This window comes from Myodes glareolus, chromosome 2, assembly GCF_982192425.1.
Source record: "Myodes glareolus chromosome 2, mMyoGla1.1, whole genome shotgun sequence".
In the NCBI taxonomy this organism is placed as follows: Eukaryota; Metazoa; Chordata; class Mammalia; order Rodentia; family Cricetidae; genus Myodes; species Myodes glareolus.
In genome coordinates this window covers 44,994,577-45,019,979 of record NC_142027.1, presented here as the reverse complement: position 1 = coordinate 45,019,979, position 25,403 = coordinate 44,994,577, and the positions used below count along the sequence as shown (strand labels likewise).

Sequence of the window (25,403 nt, the reverse complement as noted above, 5' to 3'; positions counted from 1 at the left end):
GCCGCGTCGGAAGTGGCGCGGCCCGGGGCGGCCGCCGCTCACCCCGCGCGCCGGCCCGAGTCACGCGACGCCCTGCGCCGGGTGCGCGCGCCGCTCGGGGGCGGGCTCCGGCTCACGTGGCGCACGGCGCGGCGGCCGCTGGGAGCGAGCCGGGGCCTGGGGCTCGCAGGAAGCCGTTGGGGGAGCCGTCCTGGCCGCCGGGGCGAGCTCTGCCTCGCGTGGCTCCTGGCGCGGCGCGCTGCTCGGGGAGCGGAAGCCCGTGGCGCTCTGGGCTCCGCCGCGCGCTCTTTATAGCCCGGCGGCCCGCGGCCTTGGCCCCGGAGCCCGGGGCTGAAGAGCCCGCCCGAGGGCCTGCGCGTCACGGGGCGCCGCCCCCTTTGTTCTCGCTTGAGGCCAGGCCCCCAAGTCTGTGGATGTGGAGAGCGCAGCCGTGACGGGAACTGACTCCTAGAGTTTCTTGTCTGCGGGAGAGCAGGCCTGGTGGCGCACGCCTCTAGTCCCGGGACTGGAATGTAGAGGCAGGGTGAAGTTCGAGGCCAGCCTGTCCTAGGAAGTGAGTTCCAGGCCAGCCAGGGCTACGTGGTGTAGAACAAAGCCCTCTTCCAAGCTAAAGCCCAAATCAGATTTAACTCGATTGCAATGGCCCCATCCGGAAAATTTGCTTAAGGACATTCCCGACTTTCCCTCCGAGATTTTTTTCTTTTGCCTTTTAAAGCAGCATTGCAAAAGTAATGTGTGAGTGCCCAGCCACTGAGGACTGGCCTGTGAGTGCAGGCCACTGAGTGAGTTGGAGTCACCATTGAGTGGTCCTGAGCTCCTCTGCAGACAACTAAGCAAAACGAAAAAAGGTGGAAGGAAAATAAAGTTCCTACAAGCTGTCAAAAAAAAAAAAAAAAAAAGGAATGTGTGTCGAATGAGAACTTTGCCCACTTCAGCTACAGATCACTCGTGTGGGCTTTGATCTGCCCTTGTGGATGGGAATGAATTTGGGAGCTGGATTGAGGAGGTCCCTTGGTTTGAGCTAGTTTCCACTGAGCTCAGTTTGAGAAAGCACTCAGACCACTGCAAGTGACAACCAGAGTTTAATTGGGAAACTCTTGACTCAGGTTCTAATTTAGTGATTCCTGTTCGTGTATTTTCATTCTTATCTCAAAGAAAGTAGTTGGGTGTGGTGGTACACACCTTTAATCTCAATGCCTGAGAGGCAGAGACACACAGATCTCTGAGTTCAAGGTGTAGCGCGCACCTTTAATCCCAGCACTGGGGAGGCAGAGACAGACGGATCTCTGTGAATTCAAGGACAGCCTGGTCTACAGAGTTATTCCAGGACAAAGATATACAGAGAACCTGTCTCAAAAAGTAAAAGTAAAAATAAAAGAAATAGAGGTTAAAATAAAGTCACATAGAGATGGAAAATACACAGAGAATCTTGATACTGTATGCTATTCTGCTCTCTTTGAATTGTTTGAATGCTGAGGAAGGAGCAACAGCTGCTAAAAGATATTTGTTTATAAGTGCTGCTGAACTAATCCAAGATAGATATTTTGAAAATACCTTGACTTCAGAATTTGGATCTAAGGATATGATACTTTGAAAAGGAGGTTCTTCTTTTGTTTTCACAGAGGATGATATGGTATGATAGACCACGCCCTCCTGAAAGGTTGCTGTGAACACCCTCAAAAAATTACTTCATTCAACTGTCAACTGAGATGAAGCTAGCAAACAGGTTTACTGTGAAAGACCTGATTAACAGCGCCCCTCTTCAACAGGAAGAAGTTTGGAGAGAAATAACTACGTCCATATTCCCAGATATTGTTTATAAATGTTCTTTTACACTTAAAGGGGGATATGGTATAGATATGAATAATTTGCTTTGTTATGCATTTTAAGGTCAATTTTGTTATATGTATATATATTTCTGATCTTGATTGATGTATTGTGATTGTGTAGTTCATTTTAAAAATGTAATGTATAATTAGAAAATATAGGTTGTTAATGGATAATTATTGATAATAGTCAAGCTTGTAGTAATGTTAGTTTGGTTTTCTAGAGGTGCATAGATATATTTCAGATATGCATTTTTCATATCTTTCAAAGACTACAGAACATGGCATTTAATGTTTCAATAACTTAGGACTTTTCATGACAATGAGACACGTCTGCTCCTGGCAGCACCAATCTACTTCAAGAGGAAGAAGGACATCGAAGAGGCTCCTTATGGAGTTGGTTAGCCATTTGGGCAAGAAACTGTTCTTGCCTGGACTGTTGTATAAACTGGACACAGAGAACCCACAGAGAGAGGACTGCTGAACTTGCCTAAAGGTGAGATGATCTTTCGGGGTTCCTGATTCATGAAGGAGTCTGCGAGACATTCTGCAGGACACAGCAGATAGTGACTGAACTGTCTTTAAAAGTTCCTGCTTCATGGAAATGTCTGCTGGATATTGTGGGCCTGAAGGCCGAAAATGGATGCCCCAATGATACAGAGGAACTTTGGGTCACTGTCCAGGCAGCGAGATGTCTCTGTCATTTCTAGAGTTTTGGAAGATGCTTACTTCTTGTTTACTTATGTAATATTATATCCTTCTGGAGTCTTTGGAGTTGAAGAATGGATAGTCATAGTTATAGTTTTCCATTATTATGATAAAGATATAGTTATAAATATTGTGACTGTAATTCTTGCTTGATAACTGTTTTGTTATATGTAATTTTACTATGTTAAAATGAAAACCTTTCTTTTTTGTTTAAACAGAAAAAGGGGAAATGATGGAGGAGGGTTATCTGTCTATTGTGTTATTTTCATTGGTCAATAAAGAGACTGCCTTGGTCCTTTGATAGGACAGAAAATTAGGTAGGCGGAGTAAACAGAATAGAATGCTGGGAAGAGGGCAATGGGGCAGACGACATGGAGTCAGCCACCAGGTCAGACATGCTGAATCTTTCCCGGTAAGCCACCACCTCGTGGTGCTACACAGATGATTAGAAATGGGTTAATCAAGATGTGAGAGTTAGCCAGTAACTAACTCTCTAGAGATAATGGGCCAGGCAGTGTTTAAATGAATACAATTTGTATGTTGTTATTTCTGGGGCTAAGCTAGCCGGGCGGGATGAAAAGCAGGCCTGTCCGTAGCTCTTCACTACATTTTTTGTTTTTGTTTGTTTGTTTGTTTGGTGGTGGTGGGTTTTTTTGGTTTTGTTTGTTTTGTTTTCTCTGTGTAGTAGCCCTGGCTGTCCTGGAACTCACAGAGATCTGCCTGCCTCTGCTTCCCAAATGCTGGGATTAAAGTAGCTAGGCAACCCACTTTCACAGGTGTAATTTTTTTAATTTACTTTTATTTTGTGTTCAATAGGTTTTTTTTTCCCTTTGGCTGCATGTATGTCTGTGTGAGGGCGTAAGAAGCCCTCACATATAGTTGTGAGCTGCCATGTGGGTGCTGGGGAATGAACCTGAGTCCTCTGGAAGAGCAGCCAGTGCTCTAAACTGCTGAATCATCGCTCCAGCCTCCTTGTGTAATTTTTTTTTTCAGATAATTTTCACTGATTGGACTAGTAGGTCGTGTGTCTGACTTACCTGGTTGATTTTATTTATTTATTTATTTATGATTTTGTTAGATTGAAAGAGCCCTGAGAGGAGTGTCTTCAGTTGTGAGTTTATCCCCATTCTCCACAGTGACTAAGCTTTTGAGTAGCAGTACATTTATAAATATTTTTAGTTGAAAGAGGGCTAACTAACATTTATTAAGCACCCACATTTATCAAGAACTTGACATTTCATTTGATTTTCCACATCAGATAAATTACATTTTAAATGACTTGTAATTTGATGTAATTTATTTAAAGGAAAATTTGGCCCCACTTTAAGGGGAGGAACCCTAAACTGAGAAATAAAGAGTAAATGTCTCGTATGACATAGATGGTGACAAGCATAGTAGAAATTTAGCATCACGTTTGTGTGGCTCCAAAGTCCGTGACCTTTAAATTACGACACACTGACTCACTGAACTGACTCTAGTGTGCTTTCTTTTTCCTTATTCAGAATGATAAGATTGTTCAAATAGTGAGTAGATAGGATTTCAAAAGATAGCTACCCACTTGTGGCATTTCAAAAATCCTGTGATTAGTAGAGTTAAAGGGCATTTGTTGAGGCTGGAGATTTTGTGGGCGTCGAACACACAGCCAGAGTGGACCACTTAGGTGGAAACAAAATTTGAAGTGCTGTGCTTTTGCTGTGTGACCGTACTTCAGGATCACGGGCCTGGTGGGTGCTGAGCAAGACAAGCCCGTCTGTAGACTGGAAACCTGTCATTTGTACAGCACTGCACAAGTGAAGAGAGCCACAAGTGTGCACTGTCTGTGTGCAGGAGAACCCAAGCAACCCAGAGGGAAATTATGGAAGCAGACTAGAAAGAGACATAGAGTGCCAATAGTTTTTCCAGTTGTAAAACCTATGTGCAAAGACTTGCTGATGTCTAGGGTTATTGTCGCTATCAGGTAAAGGACAAGTGCTCAGATTGGCTCACTGGGTTATTTCCGTGGCAGAATCTTTTCACTTTGGCTTATCCAAGGGTATGGATGGATTAAAGTTCTTTTATCTTCCTATCACTCTAGTTCAAGTCTTTAGAAAAAAATCAGTAACTCGGGGCCAGGCGTGGTGGAACATGACTTTAGTTCCAGCTCTCAGGAGGCAGAGGCAGGTGGATCTCTGTGATTTGGGGGATAGCCTTGTCTATATACTGAGTTCTAGATCTGTCGGGACTACATAGTGATCCTGTCTCAACAAACACATAAAAAAAAAAAACCCTCAGACCAGTAACTCCCTTCCTGAGGCAAAATTAAAGGTAGGCTTTAGTAATTCTTTTCCTTTTTTAATTGTTATTTTTAGTAAGTATACAAAAATCATGAATTTCTTCCTGATACTGTGCACATAATTGTACTTTTCTGGAAGTTGTACTGTGCCAGATACTATCCTATGGGCTTTGTATCAATATTTTACTAAGCCTATCTCCAAACTACAGATAGTATTATCTCCATTTTACATACAATAAAATCAAAATATGGGAAAATTAATTAATTTTCCAAGCTACAAGATATGGTGGAGCTGGGTGCCAACACAACAGAACTTAATTATACTAGTCATAATTTTTTAAAGCCTTTAATCACTGCCTGGCTTAGTTACTTTTCCATTACTGTGAAAAAACCACCATGACCAAGACAACATATAGAAAACAATCAATGTGGCTTACAGCTGCACAGGGATAATAGTCCGTGTTGGCGGAGCAGAGGTAGCAGGTGGTGAGCAACCACCGCTGAGAACTCCAAACAGGGAGAGAAACCACAGCACACTGGAAAGGATGCTTGGCTTTTGAAGTCTCAAAACCCACCTGTTGTGGGATATTTGATCACACTGTGATACCCTGAGACTGTGTTAATAAAGTTTCTTGAATCAGGGGGTGGAGCCAGTGATTAGCTGACCAGAATTAGTCATAGAAAAGGCAGGGATGTGGATAGAGGAAATGCACAGGAAGGAGTAGGGAGACACTTGGAGATTTTGCACGGTCTTCGATCTGGGAATTGTCGAGAGGTCAGCTGGTTTCTCCTCTGCTCCTCTTCAGTATATCAGGTTTTTTTACCCCACTATCTGACTCTGGGTCTTTATTGGTAATAGAAGAACTTAGATAAACACAACATCCATCCCCAGTGACATACTGCCTTCCACAAGATCACACCTAAACCTACCCAAGTAATGTCACCAACTGGAGACTAAGTACTTAGATGCCCAAGAATATAGGGGACTATCTCATTCAATACCACACTGTGTTTAAGGAACTTTCTGTGTATGAATAGGAAGAAATCACGAATCATTGAAAACTGCAATTTTAGAAGGGAAAAATGTACATATCACTCAAGCACTTGAAAAGGTGATAAACATTATTAACCATCTGGGAACTATGAATAAAAGCCACAACGAACTACTTATGTTTTCTGTCGGTGTAGCGGCTGCACCTGAGTCTACTGATATTTTAACTACCATCTGCAGGCCCCATGATCCTACAGTCAGAGTCCCGTAGTCCAGGCCTTGGCCTGGTGGGGTTTCTGGTCCAGTCAGTACCAATTCTGCTTCAGCTGTGAAATATAGTTGTTAACTAAGTCTTTATCATTCCATTTACCAATAAAGACTAGGGAGTCAGATGTTGGGGTGAAAACCTGCTAGCTCAGAGAAATTAAGAAGCTACCAGCCGACCTTCCCTTTTGGCTGGAGACCCAGCAAGAGTGTCTCTTCAGCCATCCAAACCAAAAAAAGACCCTCAGAACTCCAGGTCCCTCCCTACTGCTTCCTGTGCATCTCTTTATCTGTCTTCCTGGGTCCTCCATGCTCTATGGCTAATTTCTGTCACCTTGCTGCTGGCTCCACCCCTCATCCAAGGTTGATTTTATTAACAGTCTTGGGTTTCACAATGCAGTCAAATATCCTGTAATACTCATGCCCACCTAGGGAAGCTAAAATGAAATGGTGACTCGCGCTGGTGCATATGTGAATAACAGTCACCCTCACGGGCTGACGGTGGGAATGAAAATGGTGTAGTTGCTTTGGAAACCCATCTGGACGGTCTGAAAAGGTTTAAAACTGGTGTTGTCATATGACACAGCAGTCTGTCTCTCAGGTACATACCAAAGAGAAAATGAAAATGTCATCCTAGGCATGTACACATGAATGTTTGTAACATCATTATCCATCGCAGTGGGCGGTGGAATTAACCCCAAATCCCTAAACCAGTAGAGGGTAGATAAAACGTGGTAGATGCACACAGCGGAACACATTCAGCAATAGAAATAAAAGAAATGTCAATCTATGTTGCATGGACTACTCTGGAAGACTTTGTGCTAATCTCTCTGTTGTGATGGACTCACTCATCATCCTGGTCCATAGTTCACCTCGGCTATTCTGAGGGTCAGCATGCAGTCAACTCAGTTAAGATGAGATAGTAATTTATATGCTGTGTAGATGGGAAAGGGAGATGCCCTAATAAAAAATTTTCTGCCGGGTGGTGGTGGCGCACACCTTTAATTCTAACAGTTGGGAAGCTGAGGCAGGCGGATCTCTGTCAGTTCAAGGATAACCTGATCTACAGTGCAAGGTCCAGGACACCCAGGGCTGTACAAATAAACCCTGTCCTGACAAACCAAAACAGAACAGAACAAAAAAGAGCTCTTCATTACTGAATGTGAGTCTGTGGGTTCACAGATGAGGCTTCAGGAGGACACACACTGTACTTACCAAGAGGAGGAGGAAACTGGGGATGCTCTCCTTTGCTCACTCTTTCCTGGATCTTCATCCTCTGGACTGCAGTAACTGTAGAAGTCTGCCACGCTGCCATCGTTCCACTTGCAGTCTTTGTTATGATGTAATAGAAAAGGTCACTAACTCGGGAATGCAATATGAAGGCACTAGAATTGCAATGCCACCATCCAGAAATAATTCCTGTCATTATTATTATGATACATTTATTTTCTTTCTCCACGAGCACACACTTTCCTTCACAAGGCTGACGTCATATATAATACTATCATATGCATATAAAGTGTCATTCTTTGTTTTTTCACTAAAATTATATAGTAAGCATTTCCCACATGCTAGTCTCTTCAAATTTTTGATTTAAAAGAAAAATAAGTGCGGAATAATTGCCCAGCAGAGGCTTAGAGTTTTCATTTTAATTCTCAGGATAACACCCTGAAAGACTTTTCCAGCTAATAAGCATGACTGTGAAAATACCATGGTCTTCACCGAGCATCTGTGGCAACAGGTTAGTAAGAGCAGCTCTCTGAGCCTTCTCCCTGAGGACCGCTGCACAACTATCCCTTCAAAGACACGCTGGCTTCGCCTGACTTGCTTCCGAGCTGGCTGAGCAGGGAAACCAGCTGGTGAACAGGTAAGCTCTTTGCCTAGAGCGACTGTCTGTTTGGGAGGAATTGGTGGCCAGTCAAGCAACTCACAGCGTGACTAACGTGTCGAGGTGTCTGTGCCAACTGTGTCTTGTCCCTTCCTGTTCACATTGCCACAGTGATGCTTCACAGACTTCTCTGGGGTTTCTCCCCAAATCAGACATCAAGAAGGTATAACCGTTAGAGTCAAGGCCTGGCTACATGACTGGAATTTTCTGTTTTAGGATAATTTACTCTCATTATTATTCGTACATAAATCTCTTGTTTGTTTTGAGTTGGGGGGAGGTTGTTGTTTTATTTTTTCCCCTTTATACAGTAAAACTTTGTAACAGATGCAACTAATTCTGTTAATGAATACTTGTTGGATGTAAAATATATGGACTACTCTGGTAGATGTTTAACGTAGAGGAGCACCTAGTCCTGTTCTTGAGGAGTGAGCAGCCCAGTAGAGCTGTAGTCTAATATGAATATAAGCAGCTATAAGACAAAGTAGATAAGTTGAGAGTGACTTTAATGTTCTCGCCTATTCAGATTATTTTTACATTGAGCCTGTGTTACTGTGGGGACCATTGAGAACAAACTTTAATGACTGTGTCAGAGGATTGCAGAGCAGTGCAAAGGGCAGAGGAGAGAAAATTCTGTCCAACCGGAGTCGAAAGGGAATGAGGAAGGCCTTGGAGTTTCCGTCTTTTCTATGACGAAAAACCTTCGTATAAGACAAAGTTGACAAAATTTCCTTGAACTATAAAAAAGTCATATCATATTTTTAGAATCTTTTCTCCATGCTTATTCTTTTCTCTGTTAACTATAATAGCCCTGGTGGCTATCATATTACTCCTTAAATTTATATTAATTTAGGTCTAGTTTCAAACCATTTTGCCGGTTTCTTTCATGGAGAGATATTTGACACATAGTTAGCACCTAGCTGTATCGTAAGTTCTGGTGGGAGACAGCGGTGGAATGTTCCTCTACTAACCAAATAACAGGAAAGAAAGGAGACAAGACTACATGCCAAGGGGGAATCTTGGTCTTGCCTGTTTTCAAAACAGAAAGAGATAAAGAACATGTGAAAAATAACTGCCTACAGTGTGATTTGTGTGATGAAATTATGCTTAGGGCAATGCAGAAGGAGTGGCTAGCCGATTGTGAGGTGAGAAGGATGTCAGGAGGGCCACCTTCAACAGTGTATGTGTGGGAGCACTGAGGTCAAGGATAACACAGGCAATGATGGGGGTGGCGTGGGCTGAGGTGGGGTGGCACCATGATTTGGGGATGTATTAGTGGAACTTAAAGTGTTGAGAAATAGCCCAGGCAGTGGTGGCACACACCTTTAATCCCAGCACTCTGGAGGCAGAGACAGATCTCTGAGTTTGAGGTCAGCCTGGTCTACAGATTGAGTTCCAGTATAGCCAGGGGTACACAGAGAAACCTTGTCTCAAAAAAACAAAGCAAAACAAAACAAGACCAAAAAACAAACAAACAAACAAACAAAAAAGCCAGGCTAAGTGGGAAGTTGGATTCAGTTTGAGTTTGAACCTTTATCTGCATACAGATATATTTCTGTGTTAGAACTCCTCGAAGTGGCGGAGCATTGTCACCCAGATGTCATTGGCATATGGAGGATAGGTTATGGGGCCTCCTCAGCTGAGGCAGCTCTGCTAGGCCTGGAAGGCAGACTTGGTGCTGATGAAGACCCACCCACCCCCACACAGGTGGCTGTGGATGTGGGGCCCAGATCATCTCTTTGCTGAAGCAAATTTCTGCCTTTTTCTCTGTTACAGAATGGCTTTCTTTTGGATGTGGGCCAACCTACTTCTACTTCTTCACGGTGCAGGTGAGTCATTTTTCAAAAACTTTTGGAAATGTTTTGGAAACCATTTTGGAGATAGTGAGAACAGTGATGTGGGGATAAAAGAAAAAACAAAAAACAACCAACCAACTAACCAATAAAAATGATCAGTCTAGAAAGGATTTAATCTCTTAAAATCCCAGTCTTGCTATTTATTCAATGTGAAAAGCAAATATTATATTTGCTTTGCAATACGTGGTGAAATGTGTTGGAGACTGTAACATACCTTTTGCAGTCTTAATTCTATCTGTTCTAACGAGAAACCCCTCCCTCCAAATTAGGCTTGTCCATTTGAAGCCATAGCCATATGACCAACTTGATCCCCATGTGTATTGTGACTTCCCAAAAGAAAAGACATTCAGAACCCCCACCTTCAAGTGACTTTGCAAAGTGTCAAATTTTATAGTCTCAGAATATTTGAAAGCAACCCTGTCCTTAAAAATCTAGATGGTCATACAACTCAATTTTTTAATTTCACTTTATGTTCTCAAGTCTGCAACAATGTGGGCGATGAAATTGTTAACATAACTGAGCGAACCTGAAGCAAATGACTGTAAGTTTCTAAAAAGTTACTGTGCAGGTAAACCCTGCCATCTAACTACTCCACACAGTGACCAAACACATTCCAGTCCTCAGGGACATGCAAAGTCACAGGAATAGTGGTTCTGATCTCTGATGGGCAGCAGCTGTCTGAGAGTATCCTCAGAAGTTAGTGCAAATCTTGGTTCACTGGGTGATATTTCTTGGCTCTTTTCACTTGATGATGGGAGGTGTGAGTGAGTGAGTGTGTGTGTGTGTGTGTGTGTGTGTGTGTGTGTGTGTGTAAAGAGACAAAGGCAAAGTGAGCTGATGGTCTCTCACACTGAAAGTGCTACAAAAATGTTGAAAAGAATGCAGATGAGAATGGGGAAGATACATCTGCTAATATATTTTTGAACAATACTGTCAGCCTGGTAAGCTGTGCCAGGTGCTGTAGCAGTGTGTTAGATACTCCTATTTGTTTGTATAAATTTCAAAGTATTTTTCTGCATTTTTAGCTTTTTGGTGCATTTTTGTCTTGGACTTTTCGATCTGGGGTCGCTAAAGACACAACAGCCTAGAAACAGTTTGAGAAAGATGAAAGACATATTTAGATAGGAGTAGGACCTTGTGCGGACACACCAGTTACGGGTTGGTGACTTCCATTCTCAGCCAGTCATGTCTGCCTTAGATTCCAGAGTGTGAAGCTTTTCCTTCCAAGGCCACAGACTGGACAGCTGTAGCAAGAGCTCAGAGGCTGAACCCTAGATAATAAGCCAATGATCTATTATAGAGGAAAACACATGTTCTTAGGAGAGAGATTGGAGTGAGGGCAGCTACACACATCTGGTCCCTTCCTTGTGTCCCTCTGGAAGATGACTGAGTCATGTCACAGAAAAACAGTCCCCCAAATCCCAAGGTGTTTCACAACTACCTGGAGCAGGTGGTGTCCTAATTATATGCACAGAAATAAACTCAGGGAGATGAATCGCCCGAAGCCACATGGTTAGTAAGGGTTACTTAGCTCTGGAGCTTGGGTTTGTAATTCTTCAGACCAGGACTTTAGGTACCACTATTAAAAATGTGCAAACCCATCCTTCTAGACATTGCATAAGTTATCTCTTCCTATGCTGCCCCTTCTGTCGTGCCTTTCTTTGTATTCTTCACCCGTTTTTTCTGTAATTGATTTGCTTGTCAACTTTAGAAAGAATGATTGCTCTTAGCTGAAAGAATGCATCTCAAATAGAGAGCTTTGGACCCAGAGTCCTGAGACTCAGCAGTCTCCTCCCACCCACAGAGTGAGCTGTGCGTCCCTAAACACCCCACCTCCTGGTACTAAATGGTATCTGCTTCAGTGTCGTCTACAGATGAAGGTTAAATCCAGAAAAGAAAGGTCTTACACTATGTTTAGCATATTGTAACACAAGATAAATGTAAGCTAATAGAGTCGGGGTTCTCCAGCATGTGCATGTGTACATGTATACACACACACACACACAGAGAGAGAGAGAGAGAGAGAGAGAGAGAGAGCGAGCGCCAGAGGCATGATCTGATCTGAATCCAAGGACCTGAGACTCAAGAGGAGCCCATGTCTCCTCACTTCAGGTATGAAAGTGTGGAAAAGATTGCCCAAGCGTTTGAGCAGGCGTCCTGATGGCTGGTAGGACGGCCGGCTGTTTTGTTCTATTCTGGATTCCGATAGAGTGGGGAGGTAACTGCTTTACTCAAGTTTGTCCTTTCAGCTGTTATCCTAACACAAAATGGCCCCCATAAACCCCGGTAGTAACATTTGACCAAGTATCTGACAGCACCATCAGCTGCCACCAGGCCCCTGCCTGCTGGGATGGGCAGACTGTGTCTCTGTCCTCTCCTGGCTGGTTGGCTGTACTTTGCTGATGGCTTGGAAGTTTCTTTGCCCACTTAGCGTGATACCCAGATTTGCTCTTAGTGCTTAAGTTAGTTTTCTTCTATTTTGTCATAGCTTTTTATACCAAGCAACACCCTTACCGAGCCTCCCACTCACCAATTCTTCCTCCTTTTATTCCTGGCATTTCTTGGGTGGGGGGAGAAACAGACAGACGCACAAACACAGAAAGATAGAGACAGATAGACAGATACACAGATACAAATGCAGAGAGAGAGAGAGAGAGAGAGAGAGAGAGAGAGAGAGGCAAGCAAGTTAAAATCCCACTGTTACAGTCTTCACCTGTTGCTGGTGACAGCCTCTGAGTGGGTTCTGGGGAAAATAGTTTGAAAATATCCAGTCAGGTGTCTTGCCAACCTTCAGCTATCACATGCCAGGGGGTCTACCCCATGCTAAGAATCCATGAATTCTATATAGTCCATGTGGAGACCACAGCCATCAGGCCCCCAGTGAGAGGTATTTGCGATACGTATAAACTATCTTTCCACCATTCCAGTGTGCCTTCCTGGATTACTGAAAGGGAGAGTGAGGAATGTTCTCAAGAACGTTTCAGTGTTAAGGTTCTGGGAGCGATGCCTGCACTGTCCGTCAGACATGTTTACAGAAGGGCTGAGCTGGCACCTGACTGAAGAGACGGAAAGGTTATGGCACACCGTGCATGCGGCAGTTTTCTTTTGCCAGTGTCAATCTGGCAAACCCAGCTTGGTTTTAGAGCCAACACCCGCAGCAACACAGCTTCCATCAGGTCAGCTCTGAGAGAAGCACTTTGCTGTGTCATTGTTTGCCTAGCAAGAGGCAGGGGCAGGCAGAGCACACGTGACAAGCCGCATCCTCCCTGCCCATCTTTGGGCTCACTTTTCCAGGCTTCTAGGGATTTTATAAATGACCAGTCCCCTGCTGTGGATCTTTCTCTGCCTCCAATGCTGTTGTCTCTCACCCAGTGTCTGCTCATTGGCCTCTACTGACTTCATTTCCTCTTTGACAATTCAGTGTCGGCAGATGAGGTGCGGGCCCACCCGTTCACTGACGTGACCCTCGACTGCGAGTTCTCCTTTATAGAGGGCACGGAAAACCTCGAGTTCTACTGGGAGCGAGAAGACATAATAGAGGAGTACGAAGCGGGAGACCGCGACTTTTACCGCTTCTTCACGCACTACGATTTCTTTCAAGTGTTCACAAAGGTGGTTTACCAGTTCTACGATAACGCAGAGCAACTCGAAGATCAGAACGCCTTGTATGAGGGAAGGGTCTCTGTGGACCAGAACGAGATTTCCGAGGGGATTCTGTCCCTTCTGCTGCGAAACGTGGATTTCATGGATGAAGCCGTATACAAGTGCTCGGCTGTCACTCCCAACGGCAGAGGGGAGACTGAGGTCAAGCTGATAGTGGAAGGTAAAGGGACTGCGTGGATGAGCTTGACTTCAAATCTACTCTCTTCATAAGCTCTAAATTTTCTCTCTTGGGGGAGGGGCCTCATTTTTTTCTAGCTCAAATTACTTTATTTCTATAAGAATAATGGAATATTGCCGGGCGGTGGTGGGCACAGGCCTTTAATCCCAGCATTCGGGAGGCAGAGGCAGGTGGACCTCCATGAGTTCAAGGCCAGCCTGGTCTACAAGAGCTAGTTGCACCAAAAACTCCAGAGAAACCCTGTCTTGAAAATAAAAAAGAAGAAGAAGAAGAAGAATGGAATATCAATTTGCTTTAGTTAAAACCGTTTCTCTGAACAGAAGGTACGATATCTGTACCAGGAGGCCTCATTCATTATGTGAATGAACTGGGGCAGCCAAAGCTGCACTGGCTGATTCCCAAGTGCTACACATTTTAACAGCACCCCCCACACGCACACACGCACGCACGCTACGACGCTAGAGTCAAACACAATTCAGAGTGAATGGCACTGAACTGGGAATCAGGACGACCTTGAGCAGTCCATCAGTTTCTGTGGGCCTCGTTCTTCTCACCACAAAGCAGAGGTTTCAGGGCTGGAGAGACAGCCCCTAGTTAAAGCACTGGTTCGATTCCTAGCACCTACATGGCAGCTCACAGACATCTGCAACTCCAGTTCCAGGGGATCCAACCACGCTTCTGGCCTCTGTGAGCATGCGGCATGTACATGGTACACTGAAATACATGTCGGTAACGCACACACATAAAACAAAAAATGTAAAATCTAAAAAGTAGTTTGAAAAACATTGACTGGGTTGAATCCACATTCCCCCAGTGTTAAACCCTTATCCTCTAGTGTTTTGTGGAAAACTGTGTCCTTTCTGACAGAGCCAAGCGGCTGTGGGTCCCACGAGGCAGCCACCATCCAGAAGAGTGGGAAGATAGCGAGAAAAGTTTCTCAATTCTTTGTTGTTGTTTTGTGAGACAGAATCTTTCTATGTGGGTCTGGGCTTGTACTCACAGCAATCCTCCTGCCTCAGCCTTCCTTCTGAGTGGTAGGAATTACAGGCTCATGCCACTTCCCAGCTTCATTACTTATCTTCTGGGATTCCCCCATCTATTGACTAAGTAGGCCCGGCCTTGCTTAGCTTCTGAGATCAGATGAGATTGGGTTCGTTCAGAGTGGTATCGTCATGGACTCTTCTCTGATTCTCAGCTCGGGACTCTGAGGTCAGTGGAGAATCTGGAGTGAACCCACACCAAGAAGGAAAGATCCCCCAAATAAAGGCAGCAGCAGTAGGGGCCTAGGTGGCAGGAGAATGCTCATATCCTCCTTTTCTCTCACTATGCTTGGGCCAAAATTTTAGCTATGGTGAAGCTAGGAACATATTGTCTCCATTGGGTTACTATAAACCCTGAAGGCTTGGGCCTCCTGGGACTAAACAAAAAAGGAACTAATTGTTTTGTTATTTTTTTTTCCCCAACCAGATTCTGAAATACCCCAGGTGAAGTTTGACAAGATTGATGATGAAGATGTGGTTACATGCGTATCTAAGGGCTGGTACCTCACACCCAACGTGACCTGGTTAGACCGGGGAGAAAGGGACCTTAGCAACCACAGTACGGTGGAGGTCCTGGAGGAGCAGATGAACGGCTTGTACAGAGTGTACTCTGTCCTCAAATATCCAGTCAAGTTAAATGAGAAATATGTCTGCCATATTACGGAGACTAATGAAAACAACAGACCCATCAGATCCATCCGGCGGTACCCAAGTAAGTGCAGCTCTGAGGGGAAGCGCGAGAGCAGGCTGCCGTTAGGCTCCCCAGACAGAAGCCGCCACTCATTAATATTTACTGAACGCCAAAAGTGGCGGCCACTTCTGAGCACTTTGGGGATTCAAAGAGGCGCCTGGAGCCCGAGCTTGTAGCCTGAGGTCAGAAATGGTGGTGATGTGGAGTCTCCCTGGGTTGGAAAAAAGACTATGCTTGGGGGAATGACAGCTCTCGCCAGACAGAGGTGACTCTTCCTCCCGGTGAGGCTGCTGTGCCTCTTCTCCAGCTTCCTGGTGTGACAGGCGGAGTAGTCATAGCAGCATCTGTGGGCCACTCACCACGTGCCTGGAACTTGACATATGTGTTGTGTGTGTATATGCGTCTGTGTGTACACATGCGTGCTTGGGGTGCAAATGCATGTGTGCAAGGATGGAGGCCAGGGGGCGCGGTTAGTGTTCTTCCCCGGCTACTTCTCCTCTTTGTTTTTTTGAGATAGGCTTTTCTCCCTGAACCTGGAGCTCACTGATTCAGCTACACCGACCAGGCAGGGAGCCCCAGGATCCTTCTGGCTCTGCTCCCCCAGGGCTGGGATCACACGTGGGCAGTGCTGCACCCCGTTTTTATTTGGATGCCAGAGACTCATACGCAGACCTTCACACTCATGTAGTCATCTTCCCAGCCCACATCACCATGTTTAAGACCTTAACTCAGCCCTGCAACATAATTGCTATTACTGTCCCTTTCTATATGAAGAAATTAGAACTTTAAACAATTTGACTAAAATCTTGACTAATGAACACAAATTTTGAATTTTTTGGTAACCAATTATGCCATCTATGTCAAATATTATATTTCTAAAATATATTAATATTGTTTATCAAATTTAACTGGACCCCCTACATTTTATCTGATAAAATATAGCTGTAGAAACATTTAGTACGAGAAGGAAAAGTTGAAGCTCAGTGATAGTAGGGTGAGAGCATGCACCCCTCTGGAAGAAGGAAAAGGAGGTATTATAGAACTCTTTGCCTGGTTGAGGATGCTGGAGGGAGCCCCAGGCCAGCAACACTATCGCCACAGGGAACTCAAGTATGGTTTCTTGGGTCCCATTGTGGAAATTAAATCCTGGGGAGACAGACTCAGTACTGGTTTTTGTTATGGTCTCAAGGTGATTCTGACCCACGCTCAAGTCCAAGACACACTGGTGTCAAATGTAAGCTGTAGCCGGTGCTAACAACAGCCAGCACATCTCTGTTCTCTCCATGCATGAGGGGAACAGAGTGCAGTCTCCTTAAAGCCGTGTCTGCACGGGGAGGGAGGCAGAGCTCCCACCGCCTTCCCTCCATCCACCACACAGACTCATGCATTTAAATTTCCCACATGAGCTGGCCTTTCCTTCAGAGGGAGAAAGCGGGGCTCACTTTATCTGCCAGACTTCTAAGTCTTTCCCACACATTCAAATGAACTTGGTGTCTGAGAACCTTAGAGTGGGCCTCGGACTTCCTTCTGAGAACACCAGGATACATTATTAATGGGTTGACTTCAAAAGAAACACTGTTGTTTTTATCCTCTTAGATTTCAACACCCTTAAAATGCCCTAGGACTATCTAAAAACCCCTCATATTTTGCTTCTCTCTCTATCCTCTCATCTGTTTATTTATATGAGACGCTTGAGATCTGACATCTGCCTGTTTTCTGCTCTGCAGCCTTGGTGTCTCATGGCACAGCTGTTGTTCATGGCTCTGGCCTTACCAAGTCCTGTGGCTTTCACTGTTTTTTTTTTCCCACAGTGCCAAGCCTTTGAGAAGACTCTGCCCCCCTCAGAATACCTTTCTTCTCTTGATCTGAACCTCAAACTCCTGCCCATATCCCAAGACTTGACTCACATTCGGAGCCCTTCTCTTATGCTCATTTCTATTTGTTCAATATTTGGCTCATTTGCACATCAAATATTTGTGGTCTCCAACTCTGTGCCATATCCTCTTTGTAGGTGCTAGATGCATCCCAGTGAATATAATGAATTCTGATACACTCGACATGTTCATACTGTTAGTGGGAAAGAAATACATAGTAAACAGATCATTAAAATGTGCTGTATGTTACCATGTGAACCCATTTACATGAAATTCAATACCAGGCAGGGGGTGGGGCGGGAAAAATCATCTATGCTGTGTGAAGGGAGTCAGAATACATCCCTTGGAGTGCAGATGTAAAGAGACTAGAAGAACGTGAGGCAATTTATAGGGTACAGATATTATTTCCCTTATAGTTGTGGGTGCTGGTTATATGGTAGTATTCAGTTTGCAAGAGGTTTACAGGGTGCTAGACACTTACTTTTATGTATGTGTTTTTCAATATAAAGGAAAGCGTGTATTATATCATATGGTGACTAGTCCCATAAAGGAAAACAACACACTGGAGGCCGATCAGAAGGAAGGGAGTAGAAAGGGAGAGCTGTGATGTTAGACCATCCGTAGACAGTCTCACTTCCATGTTAGGTTCCAACAAAGACTTGAACAGAGATGTGGAAGCCAGGCCCAGAGGTCAGCTGGAATGTTGGGTTCGAGGAGGAGCACGGAGGCCGGCCAGGAGTTGGAATGGAAAGAATTAGTGACCGAGTGTGGGGTTAAGGGAGTAGAAAGCTGAGAGGCGGCCCCTAGCATTGTGCAGTTTCTAGTAGAGCGTTACGAGGATTTTTCTCAGTTGTGAAACCGCTGGCGGCTTTAGAGCAGAGGAGGGAAATGATTTGACGGCCTTTGTAAAACTCTTGCCTGTCACTCTTGAGGGTGGGACAGGATGGCCAGGTGAATTGCTGTGATGATCCAGGCAACAGAAGATGGTGTCAGGACCCCATGGTAGGTGTGGAAGTAACAAAAAGAGGCTGGATCATGTTTACATTTCTGAAGGCAGAGCAATGGTTTGTTGAAACAGTAAACGAAGGGTGTGAGCGAAAGAGAGGAGCCCATGATCACTAAGATTTCTCTCAGCAAGAGGTGGTGTCCCAAGTTACTTATCCCTAAATGAATTCACAGAACCTGGATTCCGATGCACATTACACGAAGATCCTTAATATACAAACTCGAGTTTGGACCACACCCCTCCAGCACCCCAATATGGTGGGTGCAGAAAGTGTGGAGGCGAGCCTGGGAAGGGGAGAACTTCTAAAGGGGAAACACTGTAATCAGGAGCGCTCATGTCCTATTGTCTTGGGATTGGGTAATGAGGGCATAGGGTCAAGTACTTTCTGAAACCATTGGTCAGTTTATGGGCGTGAAAACCTTAACAAAGAGCCATTAATAACTGACAAGGAGTCTTCAAGGACAGGACGCCTCCCAGAACATCTGGACCCCGTTAAATTGTATGGCCCTGCTCCTTAATTGACTACTTTTAGAGTATCCATTCAAATTCTGCTATTGCCGTACCTTTCTGGAGCTGAGTTCAGCACTACCCCCCCCCCCCCCAAGCATTACATGACTTAAGATGAAATCCCTTCTTTAAAATGGAGTTTGCAAAGTCAGGTCCTCACAGAGAATGAATGGGTAGATTCATATTTGTCTAGGTTTCATTAGGGGGCATCTTTAGAGAAACCCACGTGAGCCACTGGGGGGGAATGTTGAGTACGTCGTCATTTATTCACTTCAGAGAAAGAGACAGACTCAGAAGCAAAGCCTGGGAACTGGGAACGACAGGTGGGATTTAAAATTCTGAGACTAGATGTGTTCACCATGGAAGCAGAATGCAAAAATGTAGAAACAAACAAACAGATAAGTAAAGTTCGGGTACTAAAGCTTGGGCCCCCTTTCCCCTGCCCTTTACTGACGTCCTTGGGGTGAGGGAGATGAAGGAACACAGTAAAGGGGAAGGAGTGAAACAAATGGGAAGCCAAGAGAGTGGCGTAACTTGAAAACCAAGGGAAAAGCTTTCAGAGGAAAGGAATGTTCAACTATGCAGAATATTACTGGGGAATCAAAAACGATGAAGACAGAGAAGGAATCAACTCATGAGCTGAGGGCAAAGCTAGGCATGCCGGTTGTTGTTCTTTAAAAATAATATGATGTTGGGATGCCCTGAGCGGCCTGCAAGCCAGGCAGAAGCTGCCGCCAGAGCAGTACAGGTTCCCCCGGCAAGCGGCAGAGTCAGGCGGCTGGATGTGGTGGATGGCAGAGTAAATGGACATAAGGCTATACATAAAGCTCAACATTTATTATTTAGAGAAGAGGGAGACATTTATTACTTAAAGAGGAGGGAAACAGAGAGACATGGAGAAAAACATAGGGACAGACAGAGACACGTGTATACACGCCAATAGACAGGGGACAGAAAGAGAGAGAGTTAAGATGGTGGCGAGGGAGGTCAGAAGTGGCTGGGAGTAGGCGTGGCTAGTTCTTAAAGGGACCATAGCAAAAGAATAACACCAGTGTTGAGAAAGAGTAAGACAGCCGTCTAGAAGAGACAGCTAAAGGACTAGGACAGGTTTGTGTTTTGTTTTGTTGTTTTTTGTAGCACTAAAAGCACTTTTGAAGTTCATGATCATTAAATTGAAACAAGGACTCTGGGAACCACTGCCTGTTTTCCTTCAGCCTCAGTCATCTGAATGTAGGCACACAGTGGCATTAGAGTTTTGTCATGCTGCCCAACAGATAGAGACAGTAGGGTGTGGCGAGGCAGCGTGTCAGCAGTGGAGTTTAAGATGCACTGGGAAAGATGAAGGATGGAAGGGAGGAAAGGATGAGAAAAGGTGGTAAGAGGGTTGTGGCTGTGTCTCGGTGGAGGAACGCTTGCCTGGTGTTCTTGCAGTCCTGGGTTCTACCCCTAATATTTCCCCAGAAGTTGTGGAGTCTTTGGGTTCTAGGTCCTGGTGGCATTCAAAAAACTGTTTAATTTGGGGGACTTGAGATGGTGAATTGGAAAGACAGAGGCAATGGTTAAAGAGTAAGAGTCTTGCCAGGCGGTGATGCACACACCTTTAATCCCAGCAATCAGGGGGCAGAGGCAGGAGGATCTCTGTGAGTTTGAGGCCAGCCTGGTCTAAAGAATGAGTTCCAGGACAGTCAGAAATGTTACCCAGAGAAACCCTGTCTCTAAAAACAAAAAAGGAAAAAAAGTAGTAAGAGTTTTGAAATTGAGAAAGGGGAAAGGCATAGTTATTGCTAATATCATTAGCTAAGGAATGACCATGGGGAGGGTGACTAAAACAAGATGTAGGCAAAAATCTTACAGGAGAGGAGGTTCAGGCTCACACGGATGGAGTACACATGGGATAATGGCATTGACACCAAGGAATAAGAGACAGAAAGCTTGAGAGAGCAGCAGCTAAGTCAGAGTGACAAGAATCAAAGAGGGACAGCAGGAGGGTGTGACCCGGAAGCACAGAGGGCAGTAAAACGAATGAGACTTAGTTCTAAGCCAGACATTTGTAGAGAGACCGGCAGGAGAACGTTGCAGTCTGCAGTCTTTCCTTGTCTGGGATGATTTTCCCCCACAGGGCGTCCTGGAATGTGCTGTGAGTTGCTGACCTATGATGTCAGCTTCCTCCCTGTTTGCCCCAGTCCCACACAGCTAACAGACGAGGGAGGGAGGACCGCCTGAGGCTCTGGGACTACGCTGCTCTTTTTACCTCTGAAAGTTGGTAGGAAATACTATTTTTCCCTGACGTGTTTCCTTCATTTTCCTCTAATTGTTCTCCTAAAAATAAAAAAAATGTTGAGCGAATGAAGGAATGAACTAGTAAAACCAAATTTCATCTTATAAATGGACAGCAATTAAGAAGGCACTCAGAGTATTTTAGAGCCCCCTAGAGGACGACCTTCTTAGAGGAAACAAAGAATTCATTACTCACAGCTCTTTCTTCTTGTGTGGCTCTAAGAACTGCATTATAGCTGACCTGCTTCTAATACAAAACTAACTTTTTCCTTCTACTCCCCCATTTTTTTTCTCTTTCAGAGAAAAGGTTCGGTGAATATGACTATTAAGAGATCTGAATGCTCTCTGCCCAAGAACCTGCTGTGCCTTTACTCAGCGGAGTTCCTGCTTTCTCCTGTGATGGATGTTCTTTTTGTCCTGGACACTTACTGACCATAAACTAAAATCGAGAAACAAGGAGCCAGTCAGTCCAGTGTGTTACAGATTAACAGAGTCTTGCCTCTGCATCTGTTTCTCTCTTTTGTTTAAAAGATTTGTTCCACTTAGTCTCATTCTCTAAACATGTTAAATTCTGAGTAAATATCAAGTCTTCAGTGCAAAACAAAAGGAGATTAAAATCCTGGTGGACTGAGATTAAAATCCATGTGTCAGTTTCCCTCTATGTCAGGTTTGTTTCCTTTTGGTAATGTGTTATTTGGGTACTTGGCCAACCAAGAAGAGTCTAAGAGGTATCTTCCCCCAAATTATCACAAATGTGTTTGCTAAAGTCCTTTTATGCGTTATTGGACAAAGGCTGTAGAAATATCAGACATTAGAAGCTGCTAACTCTTCTGAACTTTTTTGTTTGTCCAGTGGGTTTTATCTTATTCTTATTTTTATTCTTATTCTTATTCTTATTACTATTATTATTATATAAACTTCTAAATCTCTCCCATCTCTATGCTTTTTGTAAAAATAGATTAATGGTCTGAATATTTGTGGTTCCCCCAAATTCATTCTTTGAAATCTTTTTATTTATTTATTTATTTATTATGTATACAATATTTGTCTGTGTGTATGCATGCAGGCCAGAAGAGGGCACCAGACCCCATCACAGATGGTTGTGAGCCACCATGTGGTTGCTGGGAATTGAACTCAGGACCTTTGGAAGAGCCGGCAATGTTCTTAACCTCTGAGCCATCTCTCCAGCCCCATTCCTTGAAATCTTTACACCAAAAGTAGTGGTAATAAGAGGTAACGTCCCCTGAGAAGCTGGATCATTAAGGCAAAGCTAATACAATGAGATCTGTATTGCTGCATGTCTTAGTTAGGGTTTCTATGGCTGCAATGAGAAACGCCCTGACTGAAAAACAAGTTGGGGAGAACAGGGTTTATTTGGCTTACGCTTCCATATTGCTATTCATTATTGAAGGAAGTCAGGACAGGAACTCAAACAGGGCAGGAACTGATTCAGAGGCCATGGAGGGGTGCTGCTTACTGGTTTGCTTCATGTGGCTTGTTTAGTCTGCTTTTCTATAGAACCCAAGGACCACCAGTTCAGGGGTGACCCCACCCACAATGCCTGGACCCTCCCCATAAATCTCTAATTAAGAAAAAGCCTTACAGATAGATCTTATGGAGGCATTTATTCAACTGAGTGTTGTAGAATAGACTATTTCTTCAACTATGTTGAGCTACATTTGTTCATGTTGTAGAATATCACTTTAACTATGTACAGGTGAGTTGCATTTGTTTTCCCTTGCCTGCCTAAGGCACCTGATTGGCTAATAGCCAATAGCTAGGAAGTAGAGGGTTAGGCAGAGATGGCAGATGGAGAGAATAAGTCGTAGGAGGAATTTAGGTTGGGAGGAGAGAGAATGAGGGAGAAAGAGAGAGATACCTGGGGCCAGTCAGTCGGGCAGGTGCCAGTCACAAAAGAAGCAGGACACACAGAGTAAAAAAAATGTAAACAGCCCAAGGCAAAACATAGATGAAGAGAACCAGGTTAAATTAAGTTGTAAGAGCTAGTGGGACAAGCATACGGCAAGACCGAGAATTCATAATTAATAATAAGTCTCCACATCACGATTCAGGAGCTGATTGGTGGCCAAAAGAAAGCCTGCTTCAACTGAGGCTTCTCTTCTCTGACTGCTCTAACTTGTGTATGATGATACAAAACCAGTCGGTACGGTGTGAGAACTCAGGCATCTTCCTTTGTTCCTTTCTGGGGGCCTGGGTGTGGCAATGTCTTTGCTGGTGTTTGAGCTCAGAGGACCCAAGCTTAGGTTACAGACAGAGAAGAAAATGGTAATGAGACATTAGGAGAGAAAAGAAAAGAAAATTGTTCTGGAAACAAAACTTTTAGTTGGATCAAAACCTGAATTTTGTGAGTTAGATGGTTCAGATGATAAAATAATTTTATTCCTGGCCATAAAGCTATGCCTACTTCTGAAATTTCCACATAGCATGTCCCAGGAAGGGGACAGTCCAGGGAGACAGGCCCGTGAATTGTACAGAAATGATAGCTATATTCTTGTAGAAAGGGTTACCTTATTCTTCTTAAATACTCATTTATTTATTTGTATGTATGTATGTATGTATGTATGTATGCCTGTGAGAGTTATGTCAGCAGCTACCTGAGTCCCCCAGAACTGGACGTAAAAGACATTGTGAGCTACCTGATCCGGGTGCTGGGAACCAAGCCCTGGTCCTCTGCCAGAACATAGTGCTCTTAACCACTGAGCCATCCCTCCACCCCTGCTATTTACATAAGCATTAAGGTAAGCTTTGGGCTGTGTGCTAAATGTTACTTCCACCTATGGGAAAACCAAGCTTCAAGTGGACCACTAGGTGGTCTGGCCTGAATCACAGTGAGAGCCTGCGCAGATGTTGTTAGAACCATGATAGATGGGGGACGCATGCATTAATTCTGTGAGTTCAGTAGTTACGTTATAGGGAGCGCTAACAGGAAATGACTATTTCATGTTGACGCAATGATCTTAAAAGAAAAAAAAGAAATGCTACAGAATGGGTGTGAGAGAGGCGTGTGGATTTAATTCCTGTCTCCGTTCCTTTCTAGTTCTGTAGTCTTGGATGCATCCCTAAGTTTATGCTTTCCTGTTCCTTATCTGTGAGACATCTATGACACAGGGCCAGTCTGAGAATCGAGGCAACATATGAGATGAAGAATTCAGTAATTGTGATACTTGACACAACATTTCCTGTGTGCCCGAAGCTTTAGAATTAACACACATTGGCTGATTTAATCCTCGAAAATAAATAAATAAATACATAAATAAATGGGTAAATACTATCATTATGCACCCTTAGAGTAGAAATGGGGACACAGGAAATTGAAAGAACTTCCAGAAGTCTAAGATGTAGGAGAACCCAGTGGAAGAGGGGGTGGAAGGGTTGTAGGAGCCAGAGGAGTTGAGGACACCGGGAGAATATGACCCACAGAATCAACCAAGCAGTGCTCATAGGGGCCCACAGAGACTAAAGTGGCAATCACAGGGCCTGCATGAGGCTGTGCTAGGTCTCTGCATATATGTTATGTTGTACAGCTTGGTATTTTCACGGGACTCCTAACAGTGGGACTGAGCGCATCTCTGATTCTTTCGGCTGCTCTTGGATCCTTTGCCCCCTACGGAGTTGCCTCATCCAACCCTGATAAGAGGGTCTGTGCCTAGTGTCTTACTGTGTCTTACTGTGTCTTACTGTGTCTTACTGCAGCTTACTGTGTCTTACTGTGTCTTACTGCAGCTTACTGTGTCTTACTGTGTCTTACTGTGTCTTACTGTGTGTGTCTTACTGTGTCTTACTGCAGCTTACTACGTCATGTTCAGTTAATATTGCTGAGAGGCCCGCTCTTTTCTGAATTCAAAGAAAAATTAAAAATGAAATGAGTCTTTAAAAAGAGAGAGAAAAGAATGGCGAAATGGGGGCGAGTGAGATGGCTCCCAAGAGCTGGTCATGGAAGCCTGGAAGCCCGAGTTCATTCTCAGAACCCACATAAAGGTGGAAGAAAACAGACCCTACTAATGTTGTCTTCTGACCTCGACACATGTGCCCTGGCATGCATGCTCACACGTGCACATATTGTGCACACACATGATAATAGTATTAGTAGTAATTATCATTACTTTATTAAGAGAATGACTAAAGGAAACTCGTTGCTTTGGTTACTAGCTTATGAAAAACAGATGCCAGAGATGGCTCAGCAGGTAAAGGCATATGCTGCCAAGCCTACCAGCCTGTGTTGGGTCCCCAGAACCCATGTGATGGAACAGAAAAACAGTCTTTCACAAGTTGTCTCCTAACCTCCACATGCATGCTGTGCGGCATGGCTCTCCACCACATGTACACCAAAAAATAAAATAAAAT

At 44.3% G+C, this 25,403-nt stretch overlaps 1 protein-coding gene across 1 annotated transcript; it reads left to right on the top strand.

Annotated features, from left to right (window-relative positions):
* Positions 1 to 123: 123 nt before the first annotated feature.
* LOC125392784 (V-set domain-containing T-cell activation inhibitor 1-like) lies at positions 124 to 21,677 on the top strand. The gene is made up of 6 exons (XM_087900010.1): positions 124 to 2,946; positions 7,721 to 7,928; positions 9,723 to 9,775; positions 13,224 to 13,625; positions 15,111 to 15,395; positions 21,339 to 21,677. Exons 3-6 carry the CDS (start codon positions 9,724 to 9,726, stop codon positions 21,365 to 21,367), a joined length of 768 nt encoding a protein of 255 aa, XP_087756136.1. The 5' UTR covers positions 124 to 2,946; positions 7,721 to 7,928; position 9,723; the 3' UTR covers positions 21,368 to 21,677.
* The last annotated feature ends 3,726 nt before the right edge of the window (positions 21,678 to 25,403 follow it).